The 19,030-nt window shown below is 44.5% G+C and overlaps 1 protein-coding gene across 7 annotated transcripts in view; it reads left to right on the top strand.

The window, feature by feature from the left end:
* Window positions 1-19,015, top strand: part of abcc12 (ATP-binding cassette, sub-family C (CFTR/MRP), member 12) — a 46,175-nt gene extending 27,160 nt beyond the window's left edge. For 4 of the 7 annotated variants that reach the window (XM_015953927.3, XM_015953928.3, XM_054732570.2 and 1 more), the window contains 11 exons: window positions 73-246; window positions 372-598; window positions 679-816; window positions 11,798-11,987; window positions 12,075-12,164; window positions 12,259-12,448; window positions 12,715-12,874; window positions 12,952-13,030; window positions 14,836-14,949; window positions 15,142-15,306; window positions 18,569-19,015. In XM_015953927.3, the coding sequence (XP_015809413.3) occupies window positions 73-246; window positions 372-598; window positions 679-816; window positions 11,798-11,987; window positions 12,075-12,164; window positions 12,259-12,448; window positions 12,715-12,874; window positions 12,952-13,030; window positions 14,836-14,949; window positions 15,142-15,306; window positions 18,569-18,661 (1,620 nt within the window). In that variant the 3' untranslated portion in view covers window positions 18,662-19,015. Of the gene's footprint in view, window positions 1-72; window positions 247-371; window positions 599-678; window positions 817-11,797; window positions 11,988-12,074; window positions 12,184-12,258; window positions 12,449-12,714; window positions 12,875-12,951; window positions 13,031-14,835; window positions 14,950-15,141; window positions 15,307-18,568 lie in introns of those variants that run through there. The other 3 variants (XM_054732573.2, XM_054732574.2, XM_070554726.1) reach the window with 3 other exon arrangements.
* Window positions 19,016-19,030: the final 15 nt, after the last annotated feature.

Below are 19,030 nucleotides of genomic sequence, written 5' to 3'. Positions count from 1 at the left end.
AGAGATAGTACAATGCCATTCGGACTTTTTGTTTAAAGGTTCTATATTTCCTTTTTTCATTCTCCATCAAAGAATTCGTCTTCAAATGCAGGCGACGTCTCACAAAACCCAAGGCTGTACTTCTACCAATTGATTTATGGAGTGATGGTCCTTGTCATGGTTGTACTTGCAGTGATCAAGTGCTTCTTTTACACTCACGTCACACTGAGAGCTGCTTGCAAACTCCACAACCGCATGTTCAGGAAGGTACTGTGGAACATCTGAACTTTGGCAACTGCTGTTCATTAATCCTGTCTAAGTGAACCTACAAAGGTAACTGTGGCCCCCTAACGGCAAATACAGATTTGTTTTTTATTTTATTTTATTTACAGATTCTTGCCAGTCCGATGAGCTTCTTTGACACAACACCAACAGGACGCATTCTTAACCGCTTTGCCAAAGATCAGGAAGAAGTGGACACTGTGCTCCCTCTCCACATGGACCCTTTCTTGCAGTTTTGTCTTCTCGTCACCTTCACTATTATCATCATCTCCTCTGTCTTTCCTGCGATGTTGGTAGCTGTTATTATTATGGGAGCCTTGTTTGCCCTCATCCTCTTGTAAGTGAACAGCTGTGAGATCTGAACCTAATTAGAGTAGATTCATTAGATTTTGATGTTTTAATGGGATTTCTATTCAGTGTATTTCAGAAAAGCATCCGTCAGATGAAGAAGATGGAGAACATCAGTCGTTCTCCATGCATCTCCCTCACCACCTCCACCCTGCAGGGCCTCAGCACCATCCATGCCTACAACATCAGAGACAACCACATAAAGCTGTAAGATCCTTTCCGTTAATCCGGTGTGGCCTCTAATAGCGCTTACACATTAGCGTCGGTACGGTCCCTCACGGTAACTTACGGGACCAGAATGTGGTTTCACACACGGGTCAGATATGCGTTTTTGGTTCTGAGGCGACTCTTTTTTTCAGCTCTTCTCCCCAGTGGCCAGACTGGGACTGAGGTGGCACTACAGACTGGTTGGCTGGCTGAAATTACGCCTCCGATTGGCGAGTAGATTGAGCCAGCGAGGGGTTCCCACATGCGCGATTCATTTTCATGCTGGATGCTGTTTAGTAAACTTGTCTGTCTTTAGCACGGAGCTGCCAATCAGCGGGAGAAGAGAGTGAGCTCAGTGTGTGTGTGTGTGTGTGTGTGTGTGTGTGTGTGTGTGGCCTGCAGCAGCGGAGCACAAGATTATGAGAATACACCGCAAAGTAATGAAAAAACATGGTTCAGAGTCTCCAAAAGCAACACATCTCATGCCCGACTTTGTTTACCTTAAAGGTCACCCTTTACTGTACCGACACTACAGAAGAACTTCCTTCAGTCCTTCACAATAAGAGTCTCAAACACGCAAATGTAACTGAAATCATTTTTTAAGGAATCTCACTTTGAGTGTGTGTATGTCTCCATTTGCATAAATATTAATTAAATATTTAAACAATGAACTAATTGATTAATCATGTGTAATGATATGGTCACCCCAATATCATTGTGCATGTGTTCATTATGGACTATGGAACTAGGATTGGGACAATATTACATGTAACTTGTAACATGTTTTGTAACTGTAACTTTTGTTTTATAGCATGCAATTCTCGTTTTGTAACACGCAAATCTCATGTGCTTGAGCACCTGCCCCTTTTGTTCGAAGTGCCCAAAGTGCCCTTTTTCCAGTATTTCGTCAGATTTTACCGTCCAAAACTGTCATACTGTGATACATATCAGGCACTAGGACCATGCGGAGGCAGCCGCCTCCAGCTGAAGCCTATTTCCCCTTAGATCCGTTCATTTGAACTAGTTTACTCAAGTCATTTTGAAGTTCCTGTTAAGTAATAAATGTAAAGAAAATTCAAATCCGTTTTATTTTTCATTTAAGCTGCAGTTTTACAGACTAGAATAAACATAAATGCTAACTACAAACCAGATACTGAAAGCTGAGGTTGTTCTGAAAAAAGAAGCAGAGTTACAAACATTTGCACTTTTAATTACAATTTTTAAGCCATAAAACAAAAACCAAACACCAGCTATATCTATGGTCATGAGAGGGTTAAACGTGATACATTTTCTACCTCCCACAAAGAGATGGTAAACATGAATGTGAGCATAAATATATGTGTTTTATTACTTTATTATGTATTTTTTATTGTTGACTATTAGGCAACTGGACTTCTTTGGTTTCTTGAAGACGTTTCACTTCGCATCCGAGGAGCTTTGTGGATTCTAACTGGAATATGGGAGAGTCAAGTTTATCAGCTGTAGCTGTCTGTTGTTGTTTAATGAGCAGAAACTACTCTGAGTACCCCGCCTCTCTACCCCCTGATGAGTCGTCGGCCTCTGTTGAGAGGGAGTCCTGTTGATTAGATGTAGGAAAAAATGAAATTCAAAACTGCATTATGGGTGCTGGAAAGGTGAAATCTAAGCCCCTCCCCTATGCAAAGTGGCTTTTCCACATTTGACAGTTCAGAGGATCTTTCATGAATGTAAATTCAAAGAGTCAGAGTACCCGGCCCGGAGGGTTACCGGGGTCCCGCCCTGGAGCCAGGCCTGGGGTTGAGGCCCATGAGCGAGCGCCTGGTGGCCGGGCTTTCGCCCATGGGGCCCGGCCGGGCCCAGCCCGAACCAGATACATGTGCTCATCCAACTGTGGAACCATCACCCGCAGGAGGAACATGAAGGGGCTGGTGCAGTGTGGATCGGGTGGCAGACCGAGGCGGGAGCCTTGGTGGTCCGATCCCTGGACAAGGAAATTGGTTTTTAGGACATGAAACGTCACCTCGCTGGCGGGGAAGGAGCAGGAGCTTGTGGCAGAGATTGAGCGGTACCGGCTAGATATAGCCAGACTCACCTCGACACATAGCATTGGCTCTGGAACCCAAGTCCTTGAGAGGGGTTGGACACTCTCCTTTTTGGAGTTGCTCTGGGTGAGAGGCAGAGGGCTGGGGTTGGCTTTTTGTTAGCCCCAAGACTCTCTGCCTGTGTGTTGGGGTTTACCCTGGGGGACAAGAGGGTAGCTTCCCTGCGCCTATGGGTCGGGGAACGGGTCCTGACTGTTGTTTGTGCTTATGGGCCAAATATCAGTTCAGAGTACCCACCCTTTTTGGAGTCCCTGGGACGAGTGCTAGATAGTGCTCCATCAGGGGACTCCATTGTCCTGCTGGGGGACTTCAATGCTCACGTGGGCAATGACAGCTTGACCTGGAGGGGTGTGATTGGGAGGAACGGCCTGCCTGGTCTGAATTCGAGTGGTGTTTCGTTATTGGACTTCTGTGCAAGCCGCAGTTTGGCCATAACGAACAATATGTTCGAACATAAGGATGCCCATCGGTACACTTGGCACCAGGGCAGCCTAGGTCGCGGGTCGATGATAGACTTTGTAGTCGTATCATCTGACCTGCGGCCGTATGTTTTGGACACCCGAGTGAAGGTAGTATGGGGTGGGTGGCCTTTTGTTAAGGGCCATTCAGTCCCTTTACCAGAGGAGCGTGAGTTTGGTCTGCATAGCCAGTAGTAAGTCGGACCTGTTCCCGGTGAGGGTTGGACTCCGCCAGGGCTGCCCTTTGTCACCGGTTCTGTTCATTATCTTTATGGACAGAATTTCTAGGCACAGCCGTGGTGTGGAGTGTGTCGAGTTTGGTGGCAGGAGAATCCCGTCTCTGCTTTTTGCGGATGATGTGATCATCCTAGCTTCATCCAGCTCTAACCTTCAGCTCTTGCTGGGTAGGTTTGCGGCCGAGTGTGAAGCGGCTGGGATGAGGATCAGCACCCCCAAATCTGAGACCATGGTTCTCGACCAGAAAAGACGCTCCAGGAGTATGGGTGGGTGGCTTTCTGTTAAGGGCCATTCAGTCCCTTTACCAGAGGAGCGTGAGTTTGGTCCGCATAGACAGTAGTAAGTCGGACCTGTTCCCGGTGAGGGTTGGACTCCGCCAGGGCTGCCCTTGGTCACCGGTTCTGTTCATTACCTTTATGGACAGAATTTCTAGGCACAGCCGTGGTGTGGTGTGTGTCGAGTTTGGTGGCAGGAGAATCTCCTCTCTTCTTTTTGCGGATGATGTGGTCCTCCTAGCTTCATCCAGCTCTAACCTTCAGCTCTTGCTGGGTAGATTCGCGGCCGAGTGTGAAGCAGCTGCGATGAGGATCAGCACCTCCAAATCTGAGACCATGGTTCTCGGCTGGAAAAGGGTGGCTTGCCAACTCCGGGTCGGGGGAGAGGTCCTACCTCAAGTGGAGGAGTTTAAGTATCTCGGGGTCTTGTTCACGATGAGGGTAGGAGGGATCGGGAGATTGACAGGCAGATTGGTTCAGCATCTGCAGTGATGCGGACGCTGAGCCAATCTGTCGTGGTGAAGAGGGAGCTGAGCCAGAAAGCCAGGCTCTCGATTTACCGGTCGATCTACGTCCCAATCCTCACCTATGGTCATGAGCTTTGGGTAATGACCGAAAGAACGAGATTGCGGATACAAGCTGCCGAAATGAGTTTCCTCCGTAGGGTGGCCGGGCTCAGTCTTAGAGATGGGGTGAGGAGTTCGGTTATTCGGGAGGGACTCGGAGTAGAACCGCTGCTCCTCCGGATCGAATGGAGTCAGTTGAGGTGGTTTGGGCATCTGGTCAGGATGCCTCCTGGACGCCTCTCTGGGGAGGTGTTTCGGGCATGTCCTGCCGGCAGGAGGCCCCCAGGTCGACCCAGGACACGTTGGAGAAGTTACATCTCCAATCTGGTCCAGGAACGCCTTGGGGTCCTGCTGGAGGAGCTGGTGGAGGTGGCCGGAGAGAGGACGGCCTGGAGCTCCCTAGTTGGGATGCTGCCCCCGCGACCCAGACCCGGATAGGTGGAGGAAGACGACGACGACATAAATAGCTTTAGTTATTTAGTTCATTTAGTTTCCCCAGCCTAAAGATATGGGGTCTCATTTATCAAACATTGCGTAGAATCCTTACTAAAACCGTACTTAAGCTCAGCCAAAAAAAATGTACTTACGCCAAGCAGGTTTGTGATCTATCAAACATGGAGTACGCACAGCTGCACGCAATCTTCGCTTCATAAATCAGAAACTATCTAGAAAGGTTCTCAGCTGCATTTTAGTCACATCCCACCACACCCACTTACTGCCATAGTCAATGCAAAGTGCCTTGTGGACCTCATGCATATACATAAGCCGGCTCTTGCAGAGCTCCGCCAATGACGATGGCGACCGTAGATCAAGGTAGATCAAGGAAGCTCAATTTCCCAGAAGCAGAAATTGAGGTACCTGTGGGTGAGGTGGAGAAATGAAAGGAAGTGCTTTTGCAAAACAAATAAGAGAAAATCCACGGAGTGGCACAGCGTTGCTGAAGCCGTCAATGTTGTGAATTCTTCAGAGAGATCTGTGGCGGATGTAAAAAAAAAAAAAGATCCAATCAGGATTCGATCCCCAGACTCCCAGGTGAAAGTCACGCACGCTAACCAGTCACCCAAACAGAGATCTCCCCTGTTTAAGTAGCCAGGGCGCATGATCAATCGGGTCGCAGTGACGGACACACACACTGTCACAGACACATGACATTCTGTCTCAATCTGTCCCCCTGCTGATATTCTGCATTCTGTATTCTGCGCTTCAGTCTGTGTGTGTGTGTGTGTGTGTGTGTGTGTGTGCGCGCACGGGTGTGGGGGGTCTTGTTCTGTGTGAACACGAAGCAGTACAAGTGATAATGCTGCAGGATTTCATAATTTTATCCTTCTCAGCAGCAGCACTGCAAGTGCTCTCCATGTCCAACATGTGCGTAAGCAAGATCCTTAGTCAACTTAAAGTTGAGCACACTTTTCCGCTAAGCTTTCTTTCATAAATCCCAAAGTTTGCGTGGAAAGTTGCTTACGCAGTTTTCCGACCCCGTTATGTGCGTAAGCAAGCTTGATAAATGAGGCCCTTGGACAGTCCTCACTACATTGGGCTGCATAAACGACATCACTGAGCTTCTGTTTGGGTGTTTTGTCTTTAGGATGGACCAGGTTCTGTCTGAGGGTGTTGTTGGGTTTAAAGTTTACCGGGATGTTGTGTTTGGAGAAGATTCTTCTAAGTTTCTCTGAGACTCCTGCCACATATGTGATGATGGTGCCTTTGTGTAAAGGGTGTTGTTGTTAGGTTGGTAGCAGAGCTCTCATGTTTAGTGTTAAGTTCAGTGAGATCATGGAATGGGATCAAGAATTTTCTACTGTCAGGAAAAGGATCTCAGCTAACATAGCTGTAGATCAAACTGGATAAGTCTCTGTGGTTGCATTTATTTTACATTTATTTTACTACCTCTTACTAGAGCTGTCTTTAGTGAGCACAAAGTCAATTCTGTTGTACATCTGTGCAATGACAAATGATCTTGATTCCTGTTAAATGTACTTCCTGAATGAGTGAACTTTTAAGGCTAAAACAACAAAATGACAAATACAGACAGAAGGATGACTTCTTTCATCTTTTTTGAATGCATTGCATCACCACCTGGTATCAGAACAGGACTCAGTATTGGAAGATAATCAAAAATCAAACAACTTGGACTCAGATCAGGGGCAGAAATGTGGTTGTAACATCTCTAGATATAAGTCAGCTTTTAAAACTAAATCAGTTCTTTATGAACTAACATTAACTTCAATTAATGACACTAATGGGAGCGACGGTGGCACAGGAGTTAAGTGCTCGCCTCGCATTCGGAAGGTCGCAGGTTCGAGACCCGCTCAGTCTGTCGCTGTCGTTGTGTCCTTGGGCAAGACACTTAACCCACGTTGCCTGCTGGTGGTGGTCGGAGGGACCGGTGGCGCCAGTGCTCGGCAGCCTCGCCTCTGTCAGTGCGCCCCAGGGCAGCTGTGGCTACATTGTAGCTCATCCCCACCAGTGTGTGAATGTGTGTGTGAATGGGTGAATGACTGGTTGTGTTGTAAAGCGCCTTGGGGGGTTCCAGGACTCTAGAAGGCGCTATATCAAATACAGGCCATTTACCATTTACTAATCGATATATTTTTATTATGTTGTTTGAACCCAAGGGTCTCATTATCTTAATTTTCTAACATGTTGGATCATGAATCTGTTTAACGGCTATTCTCTATAAATGCCCCTTTTTTTTACTATGAGCACCCACCCCTTCAGAGGTCTCTGCACGCCCTGATAGGGACCTAATTTGGGTTTCAGGAGCTGATGTTGAACAGAAAAACCTCCTCAGTAAATCATTCTGGCATGAAGGTGTATCTGCGTTAATTGCTCGTTAACACTAATTCCCTTATTTGCCGCTCTTTTAAACACACAGACTTCCAAAATGTCGGACATCTCCAGTGATTTAGGTTGAAGAAATTTCCAATCTGCAGCTGTTTCTCCCATTCGTAACGCTCGAGGTTGTGCAGCTCCTCTCTCCCCGTCTCTCTCCCCCTGCATGGCCGCTGCGCACCGTGGGTCTGACCTAATAACCCCAGACCCCAAACGCCCCTCAACCAGAGGCAGAGAGAAATAATAAACGTATTTATTAATGTCAACAAAAAGCAGCAACGCATCATTTTACCTGCAGTTATCTTGGCTGAAGCAACACGTTACTTCTATGAGAAAATGGAAAACATGAAAAGTGATGAAAGGAACCAGGAAATCAGTAAGAAATTTTATTTCTGTTTTCACATTTTTCACTTAATTTGAAACTATAATTTTGTGTTTTCATCATATTTAGCTTTATTTTTATTTAAATATCTTCATCTTTATTCATTTCATGAGAGCTTTTGTGTTGTATTGTTTGAAGAATGAATCAGAAAAACATGAAAACTACTTGAAGGGTTTATTTTTAATTGCGTTTTGAACGTTAAATGTTTTTCAATAAATTTTAGAAATATTTGCTCTGTTGAAATTAACCTGGTGTGTGAGAATGTAAAACCAGCAATTTTGACATAAATAAATAAACAGAAGAAAATAATATATTGTGACATAGATTTTAGGCCATATGGCCCATTCCTACCAAAATGAATAAACCAGCTTTTATCAAGTGCTGCAGAAATCTGTTAATCACTCATTCATTTAGATCAAGTGTGTGGCAGCACAGGGAAACACCTAAAACCTGCAGGACGGTGGACGCAGAGGACCAGGGTTAAGAAACACTAATGAAGGAAAACCAGAGCAGGGCTGCAGCTGCTAAGACAAAAGAACTCTATTCTGCTTTGATGTGATGACATCACAACACAGCATGATGACATCATAAAGAATCTGGGTATAGCAGGGCCTGTGCACACTTTTTTTTGCAGCCAGGTCCATTTCTCAATACTCGAGGACGCTAATACGTTCTTGTGTTTCTCAAATCCAGTCCTCAGGACCCCGTGCTACACATGGTTTCCATGTTGCCCTCCCTATCACCACACACACCTGACTTAAATGAATGAGTGATTAACAGGCATCTGCACCACTTGATGTCTTCCTTCATGTAAATGTGTTTAAAACCATAAATGAATGAATTCCTCATGTAATGTTTTATCTGTGTCACAATTTCAACCCCTCCTCTTTTATCCGGGCTTGGGACCGGCAGAAGTGACCCAGAGAGGGACACTCTGGCAGAGTTAGTTGTGTTTTTTTTTTATTTGATACAATTATAATTTATTATAAGTAATAACATCTAATAGCAGATAACGCTACACTAAAGCAGCCAATAACAGCCTGTCTCAGGCTGAAATCTGCATATTGGAACTAAACCATTCCAACGTTTTCCATTTGGATTTTGGTTTCTGGCTTTTTCCACCTGCTGCTTGAGAATTAATATTTTTTCTAACATTTTCTTGGTGACTAACTTTCTCCGCTCTGTTTCTGTTGACAAATGTTCTCAAGGTCAGAGATAATCTGCAGCTGGACGCTGTTTACTGTAGACCAGTCCTTTCTCTTTTTCTGCAGACTCTCTTCTACTTGTTAGCTGACTTTTTGGATTTTAGGCTGAAATGTCTGGACAACTGGAGGTTTGGGGGGTTGGTGCTTTAGGTTTGCACTCAGGATCCCTTTTAGACTTCTGTGGAAAGTACCAAGGGAAGGGCTGAAATACAACTGGGCGAACTTCAGGATTTTGGCCAAATTGAAGTGTTCCTTTGTATGTTTTGCCCTCAGGATCCCTTTTAGACTTCTGTGGAAAGTACCAAGGGAAGGGCTGAGAAGCAGCTGGGCGAACTTCAGGACTTTGGCCAAATTGAAGTGTTCCTTCGTATGTTTTGCCCTCAGAAACCCTTTTAGGTTTCTGTGACGGTTCTGCCTGATCTCTCCCAGTTTCCTCACATGCCGCTGAAGCTGGACCATAAGCATGTCTCCTAGCTGGATGGTAATATTGGGGCCGGTACCCATTAGCTTTTGGGTAACGCCTCCCGGGATGTGGGTTCCTGATTTGGGACGTTGGAGACGCAGAAATTGCCTGAGAGTTGCTGATCAGGGCTTTTCCACCAGAGCTTTGCTTCACAGCTGAGATCTCTGCACGTTTTACGTTTTTTCTCTCCGCTGTAGCTGGAGACTTTGCGTTCTTCTTGGCTGAAGAAGGAGGCAAATACCCATTACCTACAGGATATGGCTTCACAGGAGCTCTGGTCTTATTTTGGGATAATTTAGCGTCACCTCTTCCAACCATGGACTCACCGTTAGAGATCAGGTTTGTTCGTTTCTGGGGAGAATTCCCCTTGAAAGACGAGTTGTGTGCTTTTCCAATAAATGTTGGCATTGTTTCTCCTTTATTTATGATGAAGAGAGGGTTTGACAACGTTTTTACACTCAGTGGTTTTAGAGATGCGATCGCCTCGACTGCTGAACGCTAATGAAAATCTGTGGGTTCTGAGCTCCTTTTATAGGGTGAATTACGTGACGTCATAGCGGCAACGTAAGGACGCTGCTGCAGTCACGTAACGTAAAGGATGATCTGTTGTCCGGCAACAAGTGGCAAAATAACAAACAAAAGGATCGGTGCTCAACGAATCTAACCTATCACTGAAAACCTGCAAAACTTTTTGAGCCAAACATTAGAAAATGTTACAAATTTTAATTTTATTTAATAAAATAACAGAGAGGCGTACACTTGAGTGTGTTTTTCTAAGTATTGTACTTCGCTACAGTTTCAGTCTGTTACTGAGCAAAAACTATTTATAGACCTGATAAATGATTGCGCTTCGCAGCGTCGGAACAGAATGAGACACCTGCACGTTTAATAACGAGGAGGTGGTGCTCAACAGCATCAGTCCGGTCCCTGTCATGCACTCGCTGTTTACCCCTCCCTCTCCTGTTCCTCTCTGAACCCCGCACCTTTGCGCTCCGGTGTTGCGTCAGTATTCGGCTCGGTCCGGGAGCCGGTGTTCCCAACAGCTCCGTACCGCTGGAGCTCATTCCCGGCGCGCTCTGCTCCAGCAGGAGACCAGCAGCCTCCGTGAGTCAAACACGTTTTCTGTTCACATCAACAGCCTACTGGAGAATGGAGACGATTGTAAACGTCACGTGCAGCGTCCCTGTGTGGGGATGAACTCAGAGGTTGTTTGCTGATATGATTTAGCCTGTTTCTTTACTCCAGAACGAGAGAATAAATGATTACAAAAACAGTTCAATGTAGTTAAACTAGTTATTCAAATGTTTCTAAAATTATGCAGTGATAATGCAGAGTAGGATGTGTGAATACACAGTGTAACAGATGTGTATATACCACACACACACACACACACACACACACACACACACACACACATATATATATATATATATATATATATATATATATATATATATATATATATACATCAAGCATTTTTTTCCTTTTGAGTGTGTGTATGTATGTATAATTAATCATTAAATATGTAAACAATAATAATAATTTAATAATTTATTAAATGGCCACCCCAAAGCCATTATGCATGTGTTCAAACGACAGCGTGCACCCCCACACATGTTACATCAAAATGACTGGCTCTGCCATGGGAAGTGTTGATTACCAAATTTGGGTGATCACCTCAGCATCCGGATTCTCGGTTTATCTTCCCGCTGGCACCCTAAAAACATGATTATGGGCTTCTGTGACACATGGCCACTATCTTGTATCAGCGGGCAGGTCCCTTTAAAAACTTCTTCAGGAGTTTTTTTTTTTTGTTATTCTTGTTCCCCTACAGCCTAAACTGCTGGGAATGATTGGATCTTTTTTCATAGATTATGAAAAGCTTCAGACAACTTATGGTGTTTTAAAAAAAGTAATTATTTATATATTAAAATCAGCTAAAGTCATGGCAGTTTGTTGACACAGTGCATGATGGGTGTTGTAGTCCTATTGTAGTTGAGTCGTGGTGGATGGCTGCTTATACTGAGCCAGGATCCTCTGGAGGTTTCTTCCTGTTAAAAGGGAGTTTTCCTCTCCACTGTCACTGCATACTTGCTTAGTATGAGGATTGCTGTAAAGTCAGTGACTCGATGCAACCTGCTGGGTTCTTTATACAGGAAACTTTTTACTGATTGGCTTAATGAAATGACCTGTACTGGAATGTTTACGATGTGAAGTCCCTTGAGACGACTCTTGTCATGATTTGGCGCTATATAAATAAACTTGAATTGAGTTGAATTGAAATGAATAGCTTTTGATTCTCTTTCATCTCAAAATGTCTTTGAGTGTTTTTGTATCATTCCAGCTTTAATCTGGACACTTAATCCTTATGAATTTTCTCCTGAGAGGCTTTAATAAGCATCTCCATGCCTCGTCAAACCAAGACAAGCTGTTTTATTTGGTTGAAGCAACATGTCAGCAAGCTCTTTGCTGTTCTCTGCAGGTTTAAGTCTCTGAACGATATCAACTCCAACCACTATTTGCTGTTCCATGCTGGAACACGCTGGCTCTCCTTCTGGTTGGACTTCATGGCTGCTACCATTACGTTGATGGTGGCTCTGTTTGTGGTACTCAGCAGTAATGAGCTCATCAACTCGGCCTTGAAGGGGCTGGCCATATCTTACACCATACAGGTAAAAATAGACAACAGTCAGACAACAGCTGGTGTTTATTTGTTTCAGACATCTGTTACAGCATTTACTGAGTTTCCTCTGGTCCAGCTGACAGGCTTGCTCCAGTATGTAGTCAGACAGTCAACGGAGGTGGAGGCACGGTTCAACTCAGTGGAACGACTGCTGGAGTACATCACGGTCAGAACCCCTTCTCCTGGTACCAGTCCATCAGTCCAGATCTTCTTGAGAGGCTGGGTAATCCCTTTCTAAGACTTTTTAAACTGTGCTGCAGAGCTGCAAGTCTGAGGCCCCCAGGCATGTGAAGGAGGCTCAGATCCCACAGGGCTGGCCCAAACATGGAGCCATCACCTTCCAGGACTACAAGATGAGATACAGAGAGAACACACCCATCGTCCTGAACGGGCTCCACTTCCCGATACGGGCTGGAGAGAAACTCGGCATTGTGGGAAGAACTGGATCTGGTAAGATTTTCAGTACTAAACTGAAGACATGAATTTAGTTGGTGCATTCCTCTAAAACACACCCACCTTCGGAGATGGCCACAGATTTTCTATTCAGGGTAAAAATGTTTGCTTCATCGTTGGCTTTGATTTGGTCCATATGTCCAAATCTTCAAATGGAAATGGATGGAGGACTTCAAGTAGATAGTTTGTCTATGTCCCAAAAACACAACAGTTCATGGTGACTGTGTGCATTTCAACTTTCCCTCCATTATATGTGTCTACAGGAAAGTCCTCTTTGGGTGTAGCTCTGTTCAGACTGGTAGAGCCCACAGCAGGAACCATCCTTATAGACGGAGTGAACATTATGGACATCGGTCTACAGGATCTACGCAGTAAGCTGTCCATCATCCCCCAGGACCCCGTGCTGTTTACTGGCACCGTCAGGTAAGACTGGAAAACTCACCAGGTCACATTCTCACTGCTGTGGCTCAGTCACATGATACCCAGGTGTGTGTCCGCAGGTACAACCTAGATCCCTTTGATAATTACTCTGATGAGGAGATCTGGACGGTTCTGCAGAAGACCTACATGAAGGAGTCGGTGTGTTGGCTTAACTCAAACCTTTACTTTATCCCATTAGGTCCTGTATTTTGTTGGCTCGGGTTTTTGTGACTTTCCAACGACATGTGAGGATGTTTAGAACCAAATAGCTGCTGTACATCTGTTCAGCTTGTAATGTTCTCTTAACAAACACCAACCGCTGGGACCCACAGTGCACCGCTGTGTCCGTCTGATGAACGGCAATGGCTGAGTTGGTTTTTTGCTACTTAACTTATTGAGATTCAGTGGGAAAAAACAAAAAACACTGCTCAAAGAAATAAAGGGAACACAAAAATGAAACATCCTAGATCTGAGTTAATGAAATATTCTTAATAAATACTTTGTTCCTCACAGAAGTGAATGTGCCGACAACAAAATCAAACAAAAATTATCAATGGAAATTGAATTTATCGACTCATGGAGGTCTGGATTGGGAGTCACACTCAAAATTAAAGTGTGAAAACACACTACAGGCTGATCCAGCTGTGATGTCCATACAGCAAGTCAGAATGAGGCTCAGTGTGTGTGTGTGGCTTCCCTAAAATGCCTGGACATGCACCTGATGAGGAGGTGGATGGTCTCCTGAGGGATCTCCTCCCAGACCTGGACTAAAGCATTCACCAACTCCTGGACAATCTGTGGTGTAATGTTGGTGGATGGAGCGAGACATGATGTCCCAGATGTGCTCAGTTGGATTCAGGTCTGGGGAACGGGCAGGCCCGTCCACAGCATCAATGCCTTTGTTTTGCAGGAACTGCTGCCACACTCCAGCCACGTGAGGTCCAGCAGCATCTGGCATTAGGAGGAACCCAGGGCCAGCTGCACCAGCATGTGGTCTCACAAGGTTCTGAGTATCTCATCTCGGTACCTAATGGCAGTCAGACTACCTCTAGTGAGCACATGGAGGGCTGTGTGGCCGCCCAAAGAAATGCCATCCCACACCGTTACTGACCCACTGCCAAACCGGTCATGCTGCAAGCAGCAAACATCACGTCGGTCACACGTGCTCAGTGTGACTCTACTTTCATCTATGAAGAGCACAGGGCACCAGTGGTGAATTAGCCAGTCTTGGTGTTCTCTGGCAACGGTGTTGGGCTGTAAGCACGTCCCCCACCTGTGGACATTAGGTCCTCATACCACCCTCACGGAGTCTGTTTCTGACCTTGTGAGCAGGCACATTCATTTGTGGCCCACTGGAGGGTTTTGGCAGTGCTCCTCCTGTTCCTCCTTGCACGTTGGTGGAGGTAGCGGTCCAGCTGCTGGGTTGTTGTCCTCCTACGGCCTCCACCACGTCTCCTGATGTAATGGCCTGTCTCCTGGTAGCACCTCCATGCTCTGGACACTCCACTGACAGATACAGCAAACCTTCTTGCCACAGCTCTCATTGATGTGCCATCCTGGATGAGCTACCTGAGCCACTTGTGTGGATTGTAGACTCCATCTCCTGCTATTATTTATTAGGGATGTCTTGCTAATCGCCTATAATTTCCACTGTGGTCTGTTCCATTTACACAACAGCAGTGAACCTGATTGTCTATCAGCGTTGCTTCCTAAGTGGACACTTTGATTTCACACAAGTGTGATCGACCTGGAGTTGCATAGTGTTGTTAACGTGTTTCCTTTATTTTCTGAGCAGTGTCGTTTAGTTACAGACGGCCTAAATCAGAGTTATTCTTCTGTTTTGTCTCATTAGCTCAAGTCATTTCTATAATCACATCCATTTCTGAAGTTATGCATCAGTCACTTAAATGGGTCCACATGGTCACCAAACTACAGCCTGTGGTTTATGCTTCATATGTCCTCAGATCTCCAGGCTGGAGGGGAAGCTGCAGGCTGGAGTTTTGGAGAATGGGGAAAACTTCTCGGTTGGCGAGAGACAACTAATATGTATGGCTAGAGCACTGCTTCGTAACTCCAAGGTCTCTGTGCTCACGCGCTGTTATGTTTGTCTTTGTTTGCATGTTTTTAAACCGATGCTGATGTGCAGCAAAATAAAGTGAAACTCCCATGTTGGATTTGATTTTTTAGCCAGACTGTTTCTGTACATCACACTTATTATCTGACAGCTTCACCACCCAAATGATCAACCCCCTTCCTTCTTAATCTGACAGATTATTCTGCTGGATGAGGCCACGGCCTCCATCGATGCAGAGACAGACGCTCTGATCCAGAACACTATCAAAGAAGCCTTCCACGACTGCACCATGCTCACCATCGCACATCGAATCAACACTGTGATGCACACAGATCGTATTCTAGTCATGGAAAATGGAAAGGTAATAAAAAGAGAGTATTTCTAAAGCTGTGAACAAATATTTAGTAAACGACACAAGAGCAGATTTTTCAGACTGTGTTTGTAGATGTTTTGTTTGGTGGTTCTATGGTGTCTGAGGTAGTATTAAACACATTTAATGTTTTTAAAGTGTTACATCAATAGTATGCAACAAGTCAATATATCTAGTGTTGGTCCATCTGGGCCTCTGTAGCTCACCCTGACAGGCTGTCAGTCAACTTCTGGTCCAGATCCTGACTGATGGAGCTCATCTTCATCATCAGTGTTTGGAGATTGTCAGAATTTGTGTGTTTTTGTTTGTCCTCGTGCTTCTCGAGGATGGACCATTATTAGTAAGGTCTGGGGAGTTTTCCAGTCCTGGACCCAACATGTTGATGTTCTGTTCCTGAATCGTCTTCTGACCCAGTCCTCCATCATACTGGAGAAGACATGGTTCATCACCAAACTGTTGTTGAATGGTTAGAGGAGTTCCTCTGGGAGGAGGTTTAGGTACCATTCTGTATTCACAGTTGTTCTGAGGCTAAACTGTTGTAGTGAATAGTATGTGTGCTTTTACGCTCAATATGCTATACTACTTATGACCCATAAGATGTGAATTTCTATATAAATATGGAAATCCAACCTGATTGGTCTTCGAAGGTTTAACCAGAAGAATTAGGATTCTTTGTTTGTGGAGGGACCGTAAATACACTTCGTATTAATTCAGACAAAGTCAACTTTATAAAAAGTAAGAAATTTATTTTCTAAACAAATTATAATACATGACAACTATGAAAGAATGATGTGTGTTGGAGTGTGTGTTGGTGATGAAATGTGATGTGTGAAGTGATATAGTGTAGAATAGATGTTTACCAGAACCTTTGTATCGGAAAGAAATTATTAATTATGTTTATGTTTATTCATTTAGCAGACACTTTTTATCCAAAGCGACTTACAGTTTATAACCTATAGGGCATGTTGTGATCTGTGGGGGAAACCGGAGTACCCGGAGGAAACCCACGCACACATGGGGAGAACACGCAACTCCACACAGAAAGGCCGCAGCCAAGTTTAGAACCTGCAACCTTCGTGCTGCGAGGCAACAGTGCTAACCACTGCACCACCATGCAGCCCAACTCTAACTCTTTTGCCCACCTAATTCTGGGTGTCAAAGAATTTGTTGTTGTTATAAGCTAAAGAATTGATTTGATCAAAACGGCATCAGATGCAATTCATGTCGTGCCTACGTACCCGTTTCTTGGAGACCCCCGTTTAGATCCGAGATGTCGGGTGACCCCAATGCGCGTGGCTCGTAGGAAAACCTCGATGCGACCAAATCAGTCCTGAGATGTCTCCGAGTCACAACCGATAGATGAAATTGTTTGTGTCTAGAATAGCTGTTTCTGAATAGCTGAAGAACCAAGTTGCTGTGTCGCTGCAGGCAGCTTTGACGGCTTGTCAAAAGCTTTAATGGTTCAAAGAGTTCCTCCGGATTGGCCACTCCGAAGGTCTACTCGAAACTGAATCACTCAGGAAGTGATTTCTGTTTTAATAATTCCCATATTATGATTACATGGCCAACCAGGACAAAAGAGGTTAAGAGGTGTTAACAAACAAACCTCAGAACGCACGCCTTTTCCAGATACAAAAGATGCTCTGATTTGTGGATAAGAAAATCTCTATGTGCATGAGCTTACTTTAACCTTGCGTCGTGGAGATATGCGTGTGTGTGTGAGCTTGTCCAGTCACGTACACTGATTAAAATAAATGCGTCATTGCTAGAACACATTCATTTCATCCTTATTAATTTAAGCACAGATTAATCAAAACATTTAATTTAACACCTTGTCCATTCATTATCCGATTTCATTAACCATATTGTTCATTTCATTATATGATTTCATTATAAAAGTTCATCTTTTGTTCCGTGAAGCAAGGTATAGATAAGCCGCAGCTCGGCAGAGAGTCCTTGAGGACGGAACACGATGTTGACAATCTTAAGTGTCAACACGCACTGTAGAATCTTTCTTGCAGCTCGGAAGATTAGAAGACGCACAGAGGCAGATTAATGTCTGAAGATGATCCGTCTCTGAAAAGGCCAAAATATAGATGAAAACTGACCATTTCTGGATGCTACACTGTGAAGTCCTCTCCCTTGGCTGAGGAGACCCCCTCAACACACATACACACACACACACACACACACACACACACACACACACACACACACTGAGAATGGTCTCAGGATGCTTTCCTGTTGGCGGACACAGGATTGATGGGAGCGCTCAGCTTCTCTTAGATGATCCGAACAATTAGAGAGTATTCATCAGAGAGGATGACTTTCCTCCAGTCCTCAGCTGTCCAATCCCTGGGCCTGTAGCTGAACATCAGTCCGTCCCTGATGGTTTTCTTGGAGAGATGTGGCTTCTTTACTGCCCACATTAACATCTAGCCGTCCTGCGGATGGCCTCACAGCAGCTGCTGCTGACATTACTGAACATGTGCTATGGTGGAGCTCCCATCCCACAGATGGATCAGCTTCAGGAGATGGTCCTGGTGCGCTTGGACTTTCTTGAGCATCTTGAAGCCTTCTTCATAAATATATTGGAAATAGGTTTTCAGGATTAAGTTCATTTTCTGGTGAATACATTCTTTACATTTGATGAAAACACTCATGGTCCATCTCCAGAACATGCTGGAATTTATGCAAAGGAGAGCAGCAAACATGTACCATTTAGGAGCTGCACATGAACGTGTGGGGATACCAGTTTCCCTTTCACAAGCATTTCCTCTCACCATCACTCCAGAAATCTGTTTCCTTCATCAACTCACAACTTTAGAACACTAAAAATAAATAATTAAAGGACTCCAGAGCACGATGACCTGAGGACAATCCTGACGGTGAAACTTGAAATAACAGCACACTCCAAAAACATTTATTATAGTATACATCTGTTTTCTAACAGCTTTTTGTTTTGCATTGGGATGAGACCTAAAACCTTTTGGATTTAAAGCCAGTTGCATGTGTTGTCCTCTCAGTTTAGGTCCTCCATTACTTCAAATGTGTATTACATTACTAACACATAGTAAAGCTTTCATGTTTACAGTGGGGCCGTCCAAGTAGAGTATTTTCTACTTCTCTGCACCTAAACGTGATAAAGCTGTGTCACATTAAATCACTCACAGTTTTGATTGTAGCAGTCATGGAACCGTAGACCATGATTACTGCGTTTCCTAACCTGGACTCTGTGTGTTCTGTCCACCAGGCAGCAGAACTGGACCCTCCAGAAGAACTGACTCAAAGACCAGATTCTCTCTTCTCCTCACTCCTCACGGCTGCTAACACTTTAAATACATAACAGCACTAAGCAGCAATCCTCACTGTAACACCATGACTGTTCTGTTGACCAGATGACTACGTTAATCATGACAGTAACTAGATTTGTTATTGAAACAAAAGAAACGACCATTTTAGTTGTAGTTTTTTATTGTAAACTGTATATATATTAGTGTTTTTGTATCACAAGTGTACTGGAAAAAACTATGCTTGAATGATTGTTCATCTGTGGTCTGTTATGTATTTTTAAAACATATTTATTTACATACTGTGACATTAACTTGGTTATAATGTTGGTTAAATGTGCCACGGGCCCCATATTAGTGCATCAAATGACATAATGACCATGCAAAAAATAAATTCTGTGTGAAGTCAACGGCTGCACATGTGT

Source organism: Nothobranchius furzeri, chromosome 9 (genome assembly GCF_043380555.1).
Source record: "Nothobranchius furzeri strain GRZ-AD chromosome 9, NfurGRZ-RIMD1, whole genome shotgun sequence".
NCBI lineage: Eukaryota > Metazoa > Chordata > Actinopteri > Cyprinodontiformes > Nothobranchiidae > Nothobranchius > Nothobranchius furzeri.
The sequence above is the reverse complement of the archived record's forward strand: the minus strand, read 5'-3'. Positions and strand labels throughout refer to the sequence as shown.